At 36.6% G+C, this 18,220-nt stretch overlaps 1 protein-coding gene across 1 annotated transcript in view; it reads right to left on the bottom strand.

The window, feature by feature from the left end:
• Positions 1-18,220, bottom strand: part of AXDND1 (axonemal dynein light chain domain containing 1) — a 65,570-nt gene that overhangs the window by 43,456 nt on the left and 3,894 nt on the right. Inside the window, exons 5-10 of the mRNA XM_060034769.1 lie at positions 16,627-16,747; positions 15,522-15,607; positions 13,338-13,394; positions 11,529-11,631; positions 10,153-10,274; positions 260-400 (exon numbers count right to left, since the gene is read on the bottom strand). Of these exons, the coding sequence (XP_059890752.1) occupies positions 260-400; positions 10,153-10,274; positions 11,529-11,631; positions 13,338-13,394; positions 15,522-15,607; positions 16,627-16,747 (630 nt within the window). The remainder of the gene's footprint in view (positions 1-259; positions 401-10,152; positions 10,275-11,528; positions 11,632-13,337; positions 13,395-15,521; positions 15,608-16,626; positions 16,748-18,220) is intronic.

Here is an 18,220-nt window from a genome sequence, read left to right as displayed (position 1 = left end):
CTGCTCTGTAAACCAAGCTAAGATAAGCATCTCTATTTTGGAAGGAAGAACAAGAGTCTTTTCCCTATCAAACATACAACAGACCGCTAGTTTTGTGTTAACCTGTGTAACCCATGTCTCTACAGTTATATCCAGGTCTTTCTGTTCTCTTGCAAAACACGAAAAGAGAATCAGAGAGTCCTCACCTTTAATCATTCTACTTTCCCTGAGTATTTTTTACTCTCTTTAGAGACAGGGCTTTGATAACCACAGTTTTTACCTGATCAGTTCCTCAATAACATTATTAAAATTGTACAGTTCTTCTAAAATGCGCTGGTCCATCACTCGCTGAGTTACCATGTCTTTGTAGAAGTCAGTCATATGCCAGGCAATTTGATCAAGCATTTGTACATACCGCTCTCTGTATGAGAAAGAAGGAAAACAAGACATCATGCAGAAGAAAAGGAAAAACAAGCCAGAAAATATGTGCGAGAGAAAGTAATGTTAGGGAAAGAAACAGCGAACAGATACTCACAAAAGATATGTGGGGAGAAAAAGACAGAAAAAGAAAAGGATCTAGGCTGTGAATTCCTGCCATGCTCATGAATGAATGCGCATTCCAAGTGAATGAACTGTGGAGAATTTTAATCAGAGTCATAAATATTTGGAATATAATGTCTGAGATGTAAAACAAAATAAGGACTTTTTTTATTTCTTCTTCTAAATTATAAACTCTATCAGGATAAAAACTATGTCTTACGTATTTACAAATTTACAACATCTAACGGAGTGCCTTGAATATAGTGGAATTTTTCTAAATTGTTTTTTGTAAATAGTTGAATTCATGAATAAAACCACTTTCTCAAACTGACTCAAATGTAAAAAGACACCAACTGTTTAAAAATAAACAAAGACAAAGAAGTCTTTAAGTGCTAAGAAGTAATTTCTCTTGCTTCTGAATAAAACCAAACAAAATATTTGGAAATGATCACAGATGATAAATTATAAATACTATAACTAAGCAGTCTTCATTTATTTTAAAAGTGATCTAGGTATTGTATTCTAAGCCTGAGACCCTAGAATTTTAATATCTTTGAGTTGAAATAATCATTTAGCTTGATCTCTCACCCACTGACAGAAAGAATTATCCAGCCCTTGCTTAAACACTTAAAGTGACAGGGAGTTTATCAGCTCAATGTGCAGCTCATACATTGGGACGTATCAAATTTTAAAACACCTTCTTTAAGACCCTCCCTCATGGCAATATAGAGACAAAATATTCTGAAGGGCCCTCCCATTACAACACAACTATATCCATGATAAAGCATACTTCTTGAAGCATTACTGGGCTCACAGAAAGAAATAGAAGTCTCTAGGGATGAAAAACCAACAACAAACTAAATACGGTAAGCTAACAATGGAGTGTGAAGTGGTAACCAGTATTCACTAGGAAAACCCAAGGTCAGAGGTGGCCCAGTAAAAATACCAACATTGGGTCCCAGAGGCTAAGTCTTGGGCTTTCTTCAAAGTGGGCAACCTGGGAGTAGGGCTATTGGATGGAGCCAGGATTCCAGAAAAGAAAAAATACAAATCATCTCTTCAGGAAGCATCCATGATTTATACCCTGAGGATTTCATGATTAAGATTAGCCAAATATTAGTCACACAAGCAAAGACTGGAAAATACTCATGTAAATAAACCATCATGAATGAGACGCAGAAGAAACAACACACAGTAGATTTAGATACCAATGGTCTTCATATATTAGAATTATCAGATTTAGAATACAATACTATGTATGAAATGTCTAAGAAATAAAAGATGGAATTTAAACATGAATAAGCAACAAAAAACTTATCAAATATGATGAGACAGATATGGACACAAACCAACAGAACTCTCAGGGGAAAAATGTAATTATCAAACTGTAAAACTCAATAGATGAGTTACAGCAGAATAGATGTAGCTAAAGAGAGTATTAATGTCCTGGAAAAAATACCCAGAATGCAGCACAGAGACAAGGAGGTGGAAATTATGAAATAGAGATAAAGAGACGAAGAGCATAGAATGAGCAGATCTAATATAAGTCTAATCAGAGTTCCAGAAAGAGAAAACAGAGAGAATAGAGAACAGACATTCATCAAAGAGATCATCACTGGTACTTCTCCAAAACTTATGAAGGACATTAATTTATACATAGGATTGTCGTACAGATATAGGTGCAAGAAATAAAAAAAGAAATCCAGAGGAACCAAATACACTCTCCTTCCTAAAATAACAATGACAACAACAAAAAAAGACACAGTATGTGAAACAATTTTTGAGACACTGGGTATCAAGCAATGAAAGAAAGTGATTCCTGAGACACCAGAAATAAATAAGGTAAGCACTATGATTGCTCCAACTTGCTGGCCTGAGAGAGTTTTCAGGCCATGCAATAAGGAGATGGAACCCATGAGGACCCCACTGGACTCCCTAATTTAAGGAGACAGAGCTAAGAGTCTAGAAAGATGAAAGTGGCTAGAGTTCAGAGGACAAGCTACCAGGGAGAAAAGAGCTGCACAGAGAGCTCTGGAGGTCTACAGAGGGTCCCCCTCAAGTATTCAGCTAAGTAATGATCAGGGCATAAATGTGAAGAAACTTTCTGAGACCAGGGAAAGAACCATCTGAAAGGATCAAAGGTAAGAGTGCTTGGCACTCACACATGGCTCAAAATCATGCCTGTTCCACCTAGCCAAACTGGAAAAATTCATGATTCATGGGGCAGTGGATAGAATACAAAGAAAAGTCTAGTCTCAGTATTCAGGAATAATTAGCCCTAAATTGAGCACTGTTCTGGTCCTGCCCAAAGGTCCCAAAAGGTCAAACTGTTTTCAAGTAACAGTTGTGTCCCAGAATAAAGCTCAAGAATATTTTTAAGAGTACAAAAATACATAGTATCCAATAAGGTAAAATTCACAATGTCTGCCGTTCAATCAAAATTACCAAGCATGCAAAGAAGTAGGAAAACACAACCATGAAGTAAAAAATCAATCAATCAAAACTGACCCAGAAATGGCATAAGTGTTAGAATTAACAGATAAGGACATTAAAAGTTATCATAACTATATTCCATATGTTCAAAAAGTTAAGGAGCATAACTGATTCACTTTATTATAAAGCAGAAACTAACACACCATTGTAAAGCAATTATACTCTAATAAAGATGTAAAAAAAAAAAAAAAGTTAAGGAGACATGGATAGTATTTTTTAAAAGACCCTAACTGAGCTTCTAGAAATGAAAACTACAGTGTCTCAGATGAAAATACCACTGGATGGGATTAAAAGCAGATTAGATACTGCAGAAGAAAAGATCAGTGAAATTGAAGATACAGCAATAGAAGCTATCCAAAATGAACAGTAAAAGAGAAAAAAATAAAGATTTCAAAACATCAGTGACCTGTGGGATAATTTCATTATTAGTGGCCTAATATATGTGTAAATAGACTCCCCTGAAGAGGGGAAGGGCAGAAAAAATACTTGAAGAAAAATGAGCCAAAAAATTTCCATATTTGATGAAAAATATAAATTCACAGATCCAAAAATCTCAATGAATACCAAGCATAAGAAACATGAAGAAAACTACACCAAAACACATCATAGTCAAATTGTTCCAAAGCATATCATTGTTCCAAAGCAATGATATTCTGGCATTAAATGCCCAGAATTTAATGAATTCCACAAAATAATGGTCAGGAAATTTTTCATCAGATTAAAATTCAAGTGAGAGTAAAGAAACCAGTCTGGAAAGACCACATAACATATTACCTCAACTGTATGATGTTCTAGAAAAGAGAAAAAGGATAGAGACAGTAGAAAGACCAGTGGTTACTGAGGGTTCAGGGTGAGGGGGGATGGGAAGGGAGGAGGGATAAATAGGTGATGCACAAGGGTTTTTAGGACCATGAAACTATTCTGTATGATACTGTAATGTTGTGATACCGACTGATACCATATTTTGAAATCAACATGGACAAATTAGTGTGCTTTCCATGTGTAGTATATTTCACTAAGAAAACTTGAAAGAACTGGGGATGTTTAGCTTAACAGAATGCATAAGAGGAAGACAAAATGCCTGTTTTCAAATATTTAAAGAGCTATAAGGTGAAAGGAAGAATGGACTTCTTTTGAGGATTTTTAGAGTACAAAATTAGGATTAGCAGGTAGAAGTTATAGGAAGGTAGATAACACTTATATAAAAGAGGTGTTTAAATTTTTTCTTATGTGAAATTTGATACACAAAGTAATATCGGCAATGTAAATGAGGAATCACAATGATGAGATGACTACTAAGGAACACTTCGTAATTTTGATTAAGATATAATTTACATGCCATAAAATTCACCCTTTAAAAGTGTATGATAATGTGTTTAGTATATTCACAAAGTTGTGAAACCCTCAACCTATGTAATTCTGGAGTATTTTCATCATCCTCAAACACCTCTTAACGGTACCCGTTAGCAGTCACTCTCCATTCTTCTTTCTCTCATTTCCTGGCAACTACTAATCTACTTTCTGTCTAGATTTGCCTCTTCCGGACATTTCATATAAACTGAATCATACAGTATGTGATCTTTTGTGACTAGCTTCTTTCACTTAGCATAATGTTTTCAAGGTTCATCCATGGTAAATCATGTATCAGTACTTCACTCCTTTCTATGGTTGAAAAATATGCATTTGTCAAAACCCATAGAACTGTATAACAAAAGAATAAACCTTAATGTAAACTATGAACTTCAGTCAATAATATTGATATATTGTTTCATTACTTATAACAAATATACTACATTAACACAAGATGTTAATAATGAGAGAAACTGTATACAGAGGACAGAGGGGTATAGGGACACTCTCTGTATTATCTGTTCAGTTCTTCTGTACATCTAAAACTATGTTTTTTATAAATTTATTTTATTTATTTATTTATTTTTGGCTGCGTTGGGTCTTCATTGCTGCACGTGGGCTTTCTCTAGTTGCGGCGAGCGGGGGCTACTCTTGGTTGCGGTGCATGGGCTCCTCATTATGGTGACATCTCTTGTTGAGGAGCACGGGCTCTAGGTGTGCAGGCTTCAGTAGTTGTGGTGCATGGGCTTAGCTGCTCCATGGCATGTGGGATATTCCCGGACCAGGGCTCAAACCCGTGTTCCCTGCATTGGCAGGTGGATTCTTAACCACTGCACCACCAGGGAAGTCCTAAAACTATTTTTTTTTAAACTTTTTATTTTTTAAAAGAAAGTAAGGTGAACACATTTTTTAAAAAATGAATAGGTAAGTAACAAGCTGGGTGAAAATATTAAGTATAGTCAATCCTTGAACACTGCAGGGGTTGGGGTGCCCACTCCACTGCAGTTAAAAATCTGTGGACAGTCATCCCTTGGTATCTGTGGGGGATTGGTTCCAGGATCCACTGTGGACACCAAAATCCAATGATGCTCAAGTCCCATAGTCAGCCCTCTGTATCTAAGGTTTCAAATCCACAGATTTAACCAACCATGGATCATGTAGTACTGTATTTATTAGAAAAAAAAAAAAATCCATGCTTAAGTAGGCCCATGCAGTTTAAACTCACATTGTTCAAGGGTCAAATGTATGTATGTTTTAAAATACATTAAAATATATGTAAATATAAAATAAAATTATATATATAACAAAAGACTAGTTTCTGAGATGTATAAAGAACTCCTAAAGCTCAATAATAAAAAGACAAACAACCTGATTTAAAACTAGGCAAAAGATTTGAACAGACATTTCACGAAAAGAATATATGGTCAAGAAGCTCATGAAAAAGTGTTCAACATCAAAAGTTGGCAGGGAGGGACTTCTCTGATGGTCCAGTGGTAAAGAATCCGCCTTGCAATGCAGGGGAGGTGGGTTCGATCCCTGGTCAGGGAACTAAGATGCCATATGCCATGGGGCAACTAAGCCTGTGTGCCACAACTACTGAGCTTGCGTGCCTCAACTAGAGAGCCTGCATGCCACAAATTACAGAGTCCATGCGTTCTGGGACAAGCACCACCACTAAAGAGCCCACCCGCCCTGGAGCCTGCACACCACAACTAAAGAAGAGAAGAAAAAAAAACCCGCATGTCACAACTAGAGAGAAGCCCACGCATCAGAGCAAAGAGCCCACGTGCTGCAACAAAAGATCCACATGCCTCAACAAAAAGATCCCACGTGCTGCAACTAAGACCTGACACAGCCAAAAATAAATAAATCTTAAAAGAAAAAAAAAAAGAGTTGGCAGGGAAATGTAGGTTAAAAGCATAATAACATACTATTATACATCCACCATAATGTCCAAAATTAAAAAGAACTACATAACTAAATGTTGGCAAAAATATGGAGCAACCAGAACTCTCACACACTGTTAGCAGGAGTATATAATGGTATATACTGTATATAATGGTACAAACACTTTAGGGAAAAGTATGATTATCCTCCTGCATGCCGTGAGGCATGGCCAATAAATAAATAAATAGATAAACTTAAACTTACTTTATCATGTTTTGTACAACATGGGGAATATAGCCAATATTTTTGAATAAGTGTAAATGGAAAGTAATCTTTAAAATTTGTGTAAAAATAAACAAGCTTTGAAAAAAATTAAAAAAAACAAACTTATGAACTAGCAATCCCATTTCTACATATTTACCCAAGAAATGAAAGCACATGTTCACAGAAAGATTCTTACAAGAATGTTCACAGTAGCTTTATTCATAATAGCCCCAAACTGGAAACAGTGCCCATCAATAGGAAAACAGATAAACTGCGTTTTGTTCCATTCATACAATGGAATACCACTCAGCAATAAAAAAGAACAAATTGCCCATACATGCACAATGTGGATGAATTTCAAAAACATGCTATGTGAAAGAAGCCTTACATAAAAGAGTATATACTGTATGATCCCATTTGTATGAAGTTCCTAAATAGGCAAAACTAATCTAAGATTCAAAGAAGTCAGAACTTCTGGAGAAGGAGGGGTGGGCATTTCCAGGGAAAAAGCATTAAGGAACTTTGTGAGGTGGCCGTTATACCCTATATCTTGATAAGCGTTTGGGTTATTTAAGTGTATGTATCTGTCAAAAGTCAACAAATGCAGACAAGATTTGTTCATTTTATTATATGTAAATTTTACTTAAAAAGGAAAAAAAGGCAAATAAATAATGCACTCTGATTAATGACAGACACGCTGAAGTATCTGAGGGAAATACACTGATGTCTGCATTTTACTTTGAAGTACATGAAGTTGGTGGATAAACAGAAGCATGGCTAGATGGATAGACAAGCAATAAAGTGAGAACAGTATAATATTAACGGCAGAATCTAGATATATGTGTGCTTACAGTAAAATTCTTTCAAATTTTATATGGGTATTTGGAAATTCCCTTAATAAAATATTGGAAAAAATGAAAATAACAATAACTGAAAAATGTCAGATGCCTGCATCCAAAGATATTTATAGTGTCAACCAAAAATAATTACTGCAGTAGCCCTATTTCTGTGTAATCTGAGTCTTATTCAGCTTATAACCAATCTGTCATTCTTCCCTCTATAAAAAATGGTTATTATGAACCTCTGTTTCATATGAAACCCTCCTTCTACAGTAACAGGCCTAAGAGACAGTCGCATGAAAAGCAGAGACACACACAAGCTGATCAGAAAGACACAGAGCAGGGACTTCCCTAGTGGTGCAGTGGATAAGAATCTGCCTGCCAATGCAGGGGACATGTGTTCAATCCCTGGTCCAGGAAGATCCCACATGCCATGGAGCAACTAAGCCCATGTGCCACAACTACTGAGCCTGCGCTCTAGAGCATGAGAGTCACAACTACTGAAGCCTGTGTGCCTAGAGCCCGTGCTCTGCAACAAGAGAAGCCACTGCAATGAAAAGTCTGTGCACCACAACAAAGAGTAGCCCCTGCTCTCCTCAACTAGAGAAAGCCTGGGCACAGCAACAAAGACCCAATGCAGCCAGAAAAAAAAAAAAGACAGAGCAGAAAACTATAGTGACAAGCAAATGGGGCTGATATAGAGTATTTCCAGGGCATGCATGGCGTTACCATTTATTGGGGACAGCTACTGGATCCTCACAACAATCCTGTGAAACAGGGAGGACTTTAGAAGATACCAGGCTCAGGACAACAGAAGTCTTCCTCATTGAAGGTAGGCCCTAGACCTTCAAAGAGCTCCTAACACAACAAAATGCCGGACAATAGATCATTCTGGACCTACTGAATGTTTCACCATTTCACAAACACATCATGAATGTTTGCAGCAACCACCCTGAAACCTCATTGCTTATCCCCACGTACTGTGTATTCTTAAACTCCAACTCTACCCCATTCTAAAACCTTAGCTTTGAAACCCTATTCTGATCCTAACTCTGGCACTTTAGAGTTAGTATTTTTGTCTCCCTAGTGTCTGGCTCAATTTTTCTTAAAGAAATTTGGCTTTGACTTGCCTGCCTATCTCTTTCTGTCTAGACTTCCTGGAATAGGGCCCCACCCTATTTTGGCCCCTAGAAGCTAACTCCTGAAATCAGCTGGAAGAGTCCCACTCACACCAATTCCTCATTAAAGGAAGGTTTGGATACAGTTAGTTATCTACTTCCTCTGCAATGATTCCTCATCTATCTCTCCTGGCTTTGTTCTTAGAGTGACAACTGAGCCTTTAGTTGCCCCTATCCTCATTCTAATTGGGCATTCTGAAGCTCTTGATGGTGTTCCAACAACTTACCCCTTAGTATCTATTCTTGACCAGTCTCCTATTAATGGCTTTGCTCCTAGTTTCTCAGCACTGTCAGATAGGCAGACTCTGTTTCCACAAATCAGATAGTGGCTAATAGGGCAAGTTCATATTATTAATTCCCATTCAGGAGAAACAGATATTCAGAGAAATCTAATAATTTGCCTATGGTTTCATGGCAAGGAAGCTACAGATGTGTAATTTGAACCCAGTATTCTAATTCTACTATATTCCTTTCTGCTTTTGGAAAGTGCCATAGTCATAAGGAAAAGAATTATAGTAATAATAGTTATCATCATCATCTATAATAATTATCGTATTGAGCGCCTACTTCTGTGCTTGCATTATTCTATGAAGCATCTTAATGCCTGACACAGAGTAGAAACTCAGTAAATATCATTTAAGAATGGAAAATTTTCACATAGTGGGACTTCCCTGGTGGCACAGTGGTTAAGAATCCACCTGTCAATGCAGGGGACGTGGGTTCGACCCCTGGTCCAGGAAGATGTCACATGCCACCGAGCAGCTAAGCCCGTGCGCCACAACTACTGAGCCTGTGCTCTAGAGCCCACGAGCCACAACTACTGAGCCCACGTGCCACAACTACTGAAGCCTGTGTGCCTAGAGCCTGTGCTCCACAACAAGGGAAGCCACCGCAGTGAGAAGCCCACACACCACAATGACGAGTAGGCCCCACTCACCACAACTAGAGAAAAAGCCCGTGCATAGCAATGAAGACCCGATGCAGCCAAAAATTAACTAAGTAATTAAATTAATTTTTTTTAAAAAAGAAAAATTTTTACATAGTTATTGTCTTCATTTACAAATAAGCAAACTAAGGGGTAGACTTTTACCAAGGTCACACACCTAGATGATGATTTAAAATCAGACTGGTCTGTCTCCAGAATCTATACTGTTTCTACTTTTCCATGTAGCACTTCACTCCCAATCATAAAAGAATATGGTGCCAAACATCCCAACAGAAATCACCTTAAGGAAGTTCTCAACTAATATATTTTTACTATAGAAAATATAATAGAAATGCACTTAGGTCCCTTATTATCAATAGAGAAATTACTTTTGTGATTTTCTTTTTTTTTTTTTTTTTTTGCGGTATGTGGGCCTCTCACTGTTGTGGCCTCTCCCTTTGCGGAGCACAGGCTCCAGACGCGCAGGCTCAGTGGCCATGGCTCACGGGCCCAGCCGCTCTGCGGCATGTGGGATCCTCCCGGACTGGGACACGAACCCGTGTCCCCTGCATTGGCAGGCGGACTCTCAACCACTGCGCCACCAGGGAAGCCCTGTGATTTTCTTAAAAGCAGATATAAATATAATTCTAATATAAAATTCAGGAGGAAACTGGGGTACTCCAATAACAGCTCTAACCTGATTTTGGATAGTAGTTCTCCTCTATCTGCACAGTCCACACTGACTTGTCGAATAAGTTCATGAAATACTATATTATAAATGGTCTGTTCCTTCTTCAAGATATGAAATAGTTTGTGCATCTGGCAAAAGATAAGTAAGATAATCAGTATTTATTACAGTCTTGCCAGTAAAAAACATCTTAGGAGGTAAGCACTCAATGTGAATAAGTTTTAGAAACACCTTGATTAATTTGTTCACTTACATGTTCCTTTATAAACATATATAAAAAATGATATATTAAAAAAAATCTATGTCTAATCATGCACCTTTTTATATGATGCACTGAGAAAGTCACAATATCACCACTATGTTATACCTGCCAAAAATACAAAACCTGAATTGAATAAGTACACATCAGACAAACCAAAATTAAGGAACATTCTATAGATATTGAGGTCAAGAAAAACAAAGAACGGTTTCAGATTATAGCTGTCTAAAGGAACATGACCACTAAAAGCACTGTGTGATCCTAGGATCCCAAAATGGAGGGGAAAATAGCTATAAAAGCCATTACAGGGACAATTAATAAAATTTGAAACTTGAATATGAACTATATTAGATAATACTATCATATCAATGTTAAATTTCCTGATTTTGATAACTATATTATGGATATATGAGATTGTCCTTATTTATAGGAAACATACCCTAAAATGTTTGGTGATAAAGAGGCATGATGTTGCCAGCTTACTCTAAAATGGTTCAGAAAAAAACCATACACATAGAGATACACAGAGAGGGAAAGAGAATGACAAAGCCAATAGGGCACAGTGTAAACAATTACCAAACCTGGGTAAAGGTTACAGGAGTGCCTTATATTGACCTTGTCTATAAGTTTCAAATTCTATAAAAATAAAAACTTATAAAACAAAAGAGAAATAGCCCCATAAAGAAAAACATCTGTATCTATGTAAGACTGAAAGAGCTCTTTCATTAGGTGCAAAATAAAAATTATAAGTGATAAGAAAGCATGGTTTAATTGGCAATGTTTTTAGTGGTACATAAAATAATAAGGGTCTTATAATCAGTGGTGCCTTATATTCAATTAAATACAATAATAATGACTAAAAATTAATTATACAATGTTTACCACATGCCAAGCACTGTCCTAAGCAATCTACATTCATTATGTCATTTAATCTCTACAACAACCCTATGAGGTAAATAATATTATTATCTGTAATTTACAGATGAGGAAATCAAGGTACAAATACATTAAATGACCTGCCCAAGGTCGTCAGCTAATAAACGGCAGGGTCAGGAGTCCAATCCAGGCATTCTACCTCCAGAGTGCATGCTCTTAACCACTGGTTTACATTGATCTTTGTAATTACCTTGGTTGGCCCTGTATATGCCTGATTTTCCACACCAGCCCTCTCTAGCATAGCATCCATCACATCATTCAGCTGGATCACTTCTACTCTTTTATTAGGTTTCCTAAAAGATTAAGATGGCAGACATATATAATTAATGTTACAATAGGTCATGCTCAGATGGCAAAAGGAACATAACATGTATAAAGAAAATGTACATACTATGGAATATTAATGGTATTTTAAAGCGTTATACCTATATGTACAATACTAATCTAGTGGGATATCAATAATACAGTAAAACAAAATACAAAAACAAAACAAAACAAAAACCAACAAAAATGCAAATAGTATGATCCTCTTTTTCATAAAAGAAAATAATGTTCCACCTCCCAAAAAAACTCTATACCCCTATTGTGTAAGATTGTAAGAACACAGAAAAATGTGGAGTAATAAACACCAAGCTGCTAAGATCCGCTACTTCACAATATAAAAGAAAAGGGACAAGGGATAGATAAGAAAAGAAGCCTAAAAAAAAAAAAAAAAGAAAAGAAAAGAAAAGAAGCTTATAGCAAAGTGGAGAAACACTAATGGTTATATTTAGAATATAAAAGTATTTAAAATATGATCCAGCAATCCCACTTGAAATCAGGATCTTGAAGAGAGGGACTTCCCCAGATATCCAGGGGTTAAGAATCCATGCTTCCACTGCAGGGGGCACGGATTTGATCCCTGCAGGGGACTATGATACTGCATGCCGCATGGTGTGGCCAAAAGAAAAAAAAAAAAAAAAGGATCTTGAAGAGACATTAACACTCCCAAGTTCACTGAAGCACTATTCACAACAGCCAAGATGTGGAAACAACCCTTGATCCATTGATGAATGGATAAAGGAAATGTGGTGTGTGTGTATACATATATATATATGTATACACACACACACATACATACATACATACATACATACTGGAATATTGTTCAGCCTTAAAAAAAGAAGGAAATTCTGCAATATGCAACAACATGAATGTCCCTAGAGGACATTATGCTAAGTGAAATAAGCCAGTCACAGAAAAACAAATACTGTGTGATTCCACTTACATGGGGTATCTAAAATAGTCAAACTCATAGAATCAGAAAGTGGAATGGTGGTTTGCAGGGGCTGAGGGGAGAAGGAAATGGAAAGCTGCTCATCAATGGGCATAATATTTCAGTTATGCAAGGTTCTACAGTTCTGCTGTACAATACTGTGCCTATAATTACAATATTGTATTGCACACTTAAAATTTTATTAAGAGGATAGATCTCATGTTAAGTATTCTTACCACAATAAAATAAAATTTAAAAACAAACCCCAAAAAAACCATTTAAAATGGTAAAAAAAAAAGTGTTTTTAGCACTTTGATATTATTATAAATATGTAAAAAAACAATATGCAGGGCTTCCCTGGTGGCGCAGTGGTTGAGAGTCCACCTGCCGATGCAGGGGACGTGGGTTTGTGCCCCCGTCCAGGAGGATCCCACATGCTGCGGAGCAGCTGGGCCCGTGAGCCATGGTCACTGGGCCTGCGCGTCCGGAGCCTGTGCTCCACAACGGGAGAGGCCACAACAGTGAGAGGTCCGCGTACCACAAAAAAAAAAAAAAAAAAAAAAAAATCAATATGCAGTTGGACAAATGAAAACACTGATCAAATGATAGAATTGTAGGCAATTATTGTCTTGGCTTTCTGCAGTAATTTTAATATTTTTGTGTAATAAAGTACCAGTAAAAAGAAGAATATGTGTATATAGTTATTCCTTCTTAGAAACACTCTCAAAAATAAACAATACTTACATGGATGGGAAGAGCAATAGTCTATTTTCACTATCTGTGAGGAGAGTAGTATATTTGCTGCAATAAATAAGACAGGTAAATATTATTGTAAGAAAACTGTCTGGCCTATTTATCACATAACAAGACATGAAAAACTTAAGACCTCACAGAATTGAGAAGCTTGGAGACAATCAGAAAGGTCCATCGTTTTACACACAAGAGGATACTTAAATAGCCTTAGACATCTACAGACACAGATATAATGATACTTATCACATTTTAAAAAATTTTAAGTGAAAGAGCTTTAATCACATTCCTCAGTGTATCACAATACAAAAATTTCTTTGATTCATTAAGAAAAATGACATTTCAAAGGTGGAAGAATGTTTTAAGACCACTGAAGTCAACAAAGTTAAGTGACTAAACAGGTTATAAAATTAATAAGCAGAGCTGAAACTAGAAGCCAAGCATCCTGATGCCCAGCATATTTATCTGTCCTCTGGAAGTACTTGCTTATACCTAAATGGGTATCACAATGAGAATCTCATGGTAATTCTTCAAATTCATTATTATTTATATATCTTTTTTCTTCCCCTAGTTAAAAAACACTTCCTTTGGTTCTGCCCCCTACTGGAACACAGTTGGTTAATAAGGTCCACTTTCAGAATTTAGATTAGTGAAAAATATTCAGGGAATATAAAGACTCAAAAACGTTTCAAAAATGAGTATGTGAGAGGGACTAGAAGCAATGATACCCCAGGAGCAATGAGTACATCTAGCACCCAGATCTTGGTTTCTAAGAACGCTTCTACACTAAAAGGCAAACAGTACTCCGTGGAGAAGTGACTCACAGCTCACTCCAAAGCTGGAGCTGGGAAATACAAGATGAACCTGAAAATCTTATTGAGCCAGAAAATAAGAGAACATTCAAAGAATGATGGGGACATGCCTAAAGAACACAAGAGCCAGCTCAAAGGATCTGGCATTAGCAAAATCAGGAAAAATTTGAACATCAATGATAGCAAAGAATTATAACTCACTGAAAAAAACAGAAATCTATGAGTCTATATTGTAAAATGGCAACTAATATATACAAGAATGATGGAGCTAAAAAAGTCATCAAAAAGATCTATAAATAGTGGGTTACAAGGAAATACACACTAAAGTATTTGGTGGCAAAGGGTCATGAGGGACTCCAACTTACTCTTGAATAGTTTAAGTGTGTGTGTGTGTGTGTGTGTGTGTGTGTGTGTGTGTGTATTAAAGCAAATAAGGCAAAATGTAAACACTCAGTGAGTCAGGATAGAGGGTATACAGGAGTTCCCTGTCCCATTTTTGTAACTTTTTTATAATTTTGAAATTATATAAGAATTAAAAGTTACCCAAAAAATGAGTTCCGTTTAGTTCCCTTTGGCAAAATATTGTTCTGAAACCCACCATCATAAGGAAATGCCATTTAACATACGTATTGGATAAGGTAAAAAGAGTGACAGCTTCTGAGTATTTTACTATAAAACCTAATCCGAAGTTCTAGTTTTTTAAACTATGAAACATTCAAGTGTTGTTTCAGAAAATAAAAGCAAGATCCCATTTTCAATTCCATTAGCAGAAATCAAAGAAAACTTGAAATGACTAGTCTGAAGTCTGGAGCTAAGCCCTAGAGTGTGCATTACAGATTCCAACTTAGAGGGCTACTTTCCTTTGTCATTGCTCAAAACCATTCCCAAAGAGGCACAGCAAGCGTTCAGAACAAAGATCTATTTTTTTTTTAATTCAAAATTAAACAGTAGGAAAAGACAGAGAACGATTTAATCTAAACTAAAATCTCAAACTCTCTTTTTAAATTGAAATATAACTGATCTACAATATTATGTTAGTTTTAGGTATACAGCAAAATGATTCAGTTATATATTTTTTCAGATTTTTTTCCATTATAGGTTATTACAAGATATTCAATATCTTGTAATAGCACAGTTCCCCGTGCTATACAGTAAATTCTTGTTGCTTCAAACTCTTTTAAGTAAGACTTTTTTCATTAGTTTTTGATACCTTTCTTAAATTGTATTAGGATGGTAAGCCAGATGTTTACTCACTTCAGTGTAGATATTGCTTGGGAACATGAGTGAACTGCTCAGGTTCCTCTATGTCTGGGAAGTAGGAAACAGTTCAACTTGTCAGATATTCAGTATATACCACAGTACTCACTCATCATAACACTCCAAACCTGAAACTCCTGTATTTGACACAATATGAAATTCTTCAGGAATCAAAGTATCTGTTAGTTTCTTTGGCTTAAAAAGAAAGAAAGAACAACAAGAATGAAAACAAGCAGATGAAAAAAATTGAGTTTCACAAATCCTAATTTCTATACCAAAGGGATACTATTTATTAAGAGATTTTGATCAGAGAAATAACAATATTAGTAATATGGGTCATGGCAAGGAGTAATAAACTTTTAGCAGAGCACAAATTAAAAAATTAGCCAAGGGGTTTCCCTTGTGGCTCAGTGGTTAAGAATCCGCCTGCCAATGCAGGGGACGTGGGTTCGACCCCTGGTCCAGGAAGATGTCACATGCCACCGAGCAGCTAAGCCCGTGCGCCACAACTACTGAGCCTGTGCTCTAGAGCCCACAAGCCACAAATACTGAGCCCATGTGCCATGAAGACTGAAGCCCGCGCACCTAGAGTCCGTGCTCCACAACAAGAGAAGCTACCGCAATAAGAAGCCCATGCACCACAACAAAGAGTGGCCCCCGCTCACTGCAACTAGAGAAAGCCCACGCACAGCAACGAAGACCCAACGCAGCCAAAAATAAATGTTAAAAATAAATAAAATTAAAAATTAGCCATGAATTAAAGAACAATCTTGGTTTTAGTATTAATTACACAAAAATCTATTGACTTTAAAATTCAATAGGAATGTAAAATTTACCTTAGCAACAAGCCAAAAATAAGAATTCTACAATTCTTTTTTCTGCCTTTTTTAAAATTGAAGTACAGTTGATTTACAATGTTGTGTTACTTTCAAGAATTCTACAACTTTAAACTGTTGGTTTCTTTTAAAAAAAATCTAGTCTCCTACACTGTATTATCCAGATTAAAGTAAATAACTGTAGTTTGGAAAATGGCTTAAAATAAGATATGTTTGATCATCTCCCACTAAATGCCCTTTTCTAGAAATAATTAGAAAGTGCTATGAAAACATAAACAATGCAGGTTGTTATAGTATGACATGGCTTTATATTTGGGGGAAATTTTTTTTTTAAGTAGAGAGAGGGAGAGGAAATTATTTGTCAAATACTTTATTTACCTTATGAGGCACAAGGACACCATCACGTGACTGTAATGAACGGTCCATTTGTGGGGGACAAACTGTGCTCTCCCTAGTCTCTCCTTTAACATATTTAACATCGTACAGAAAAGAAATATCCCTAAAAGATAAGAAAAATATATTTACAAAATAAATTTTGTCTGGCTACTGGATAAGAGTGGGTAAAGTCCACACACATCCTTCTAGTGGATACAAAGGGACACAAAACTGGTCTCCTTACCTCATACTTTACTAAGAAGGCTGAGGCATTAGGGTTTTCCCCCCCGCACTCTTCCTCTTCTCCAGGTCAAATTTCTCATTCGCCTTTCCTTCAGCCTCATGTTAAGATATATTCTCTTCCCCAGGATTATTTCCTCCACTTAAGTCCTTCATTTCATCTTTGCCCACATCCTTGGGGACCTCATTCCATCAATCCTAATTTCTGTGTATTTCCTTCTCTCTTGGAACATTCCCCCTGGTCTATAACTCAAGTCTTCTCCCCTTCTAAAAATCTTCCCTTGACCATACATTGTTGTCAAGTTACCTTGATCTATCTATCTCTCACTTTCTGCTAAACATCAGACTTCTTAAAATTTCCCTGCAGTTGGGAAATCATTCTCCAGAAAGCTGAGGATGACTTTCTACAGCTAAGTCATCAGTTCTCATCTTCCACTATTTTCCTGGAATATTTTCCAGGGTTGATCACCTCTCTTCTTAAAAACACTCTCCTCTCCTCTGTCCTCTGTATGACTGGACTCTCCTGGTTCTCTCATCCTACCTACCCCTTCTTGAACATCTCTGTGACCTCCTGCCTACCAAATGGAAATGCTCCACAACGTCCTGTCCTCATCCTTCTGTGCTCTCCCTATACTTTCTCCCTTGGCAATGCTATCAAATCTCACCTTATCATATTTGTTACCTCTAGATATGACTGAATAATTCTCCTTCATTCTCACTTTTCACCCTTCTATATTCACTAATTCTGTCAGTTAGCAGCACCACTCTACTCATCAAAAATCTCAGCATCCATAATTGATTCCATCCCATCCTTTGTCCTCAATATCTGTCACTAACACTTATTAATTTTACAGTCACCCTCCTCTTGTCTCTTGCCAATGCCAAATCAAGGTAACTTTTGCCATGTAAGGTACCTTTTGCCATGTAAGGTACGTATCCACAGGTTCCAAGGACTGCAGTGAGGACATTTCAGGGAGGTCATTATCCTGTCTATCACACTACAGATCTTCACATTTTAAAAAGTTCCAACTCAGATGTCATTTGACATTAAAACTTTAATGTCAGTTTATTGCTGCATTCAGATATAGCTAATTGTTTTTTCAAAGTACTTCAAACATCTCATAACTACTAATTATTATATAGTAATAATTATAGCCATGGTCTGATGGCATAAAATAAAGTACCAATACTTATGACACCAAAGCCCCAGGACACAGGAATGAAGAGCCTAAATTTCTACCACTTTTTCTAGCACTGAGACATAGCTGAGTAATAACACCTTATATTTACATAGCAGTGTATAGTTTTACAAGTGCTCTTGCATTCATTATCTCATTTGGGCTTTCTATATCCCTGG

The sequence above is a fragment of the Delphinus delphis genome, chromosome 1, assembly GCF_949987515.2.
Source record: "Delphinus delphis chromosome 1, mDelDel1.2, whole genome shotgun sequence".
Classification (NCBI taxonomy): domain Eukaryota; kingdom Metazoa; phylum Chordata; class Mammalia; order Artiodactyla; family Delphinidae; genus Delphinus; species Delphinus delphis.
This window is presented reverse-complemented; position numbering and strand designations above follow the sequence as displayed.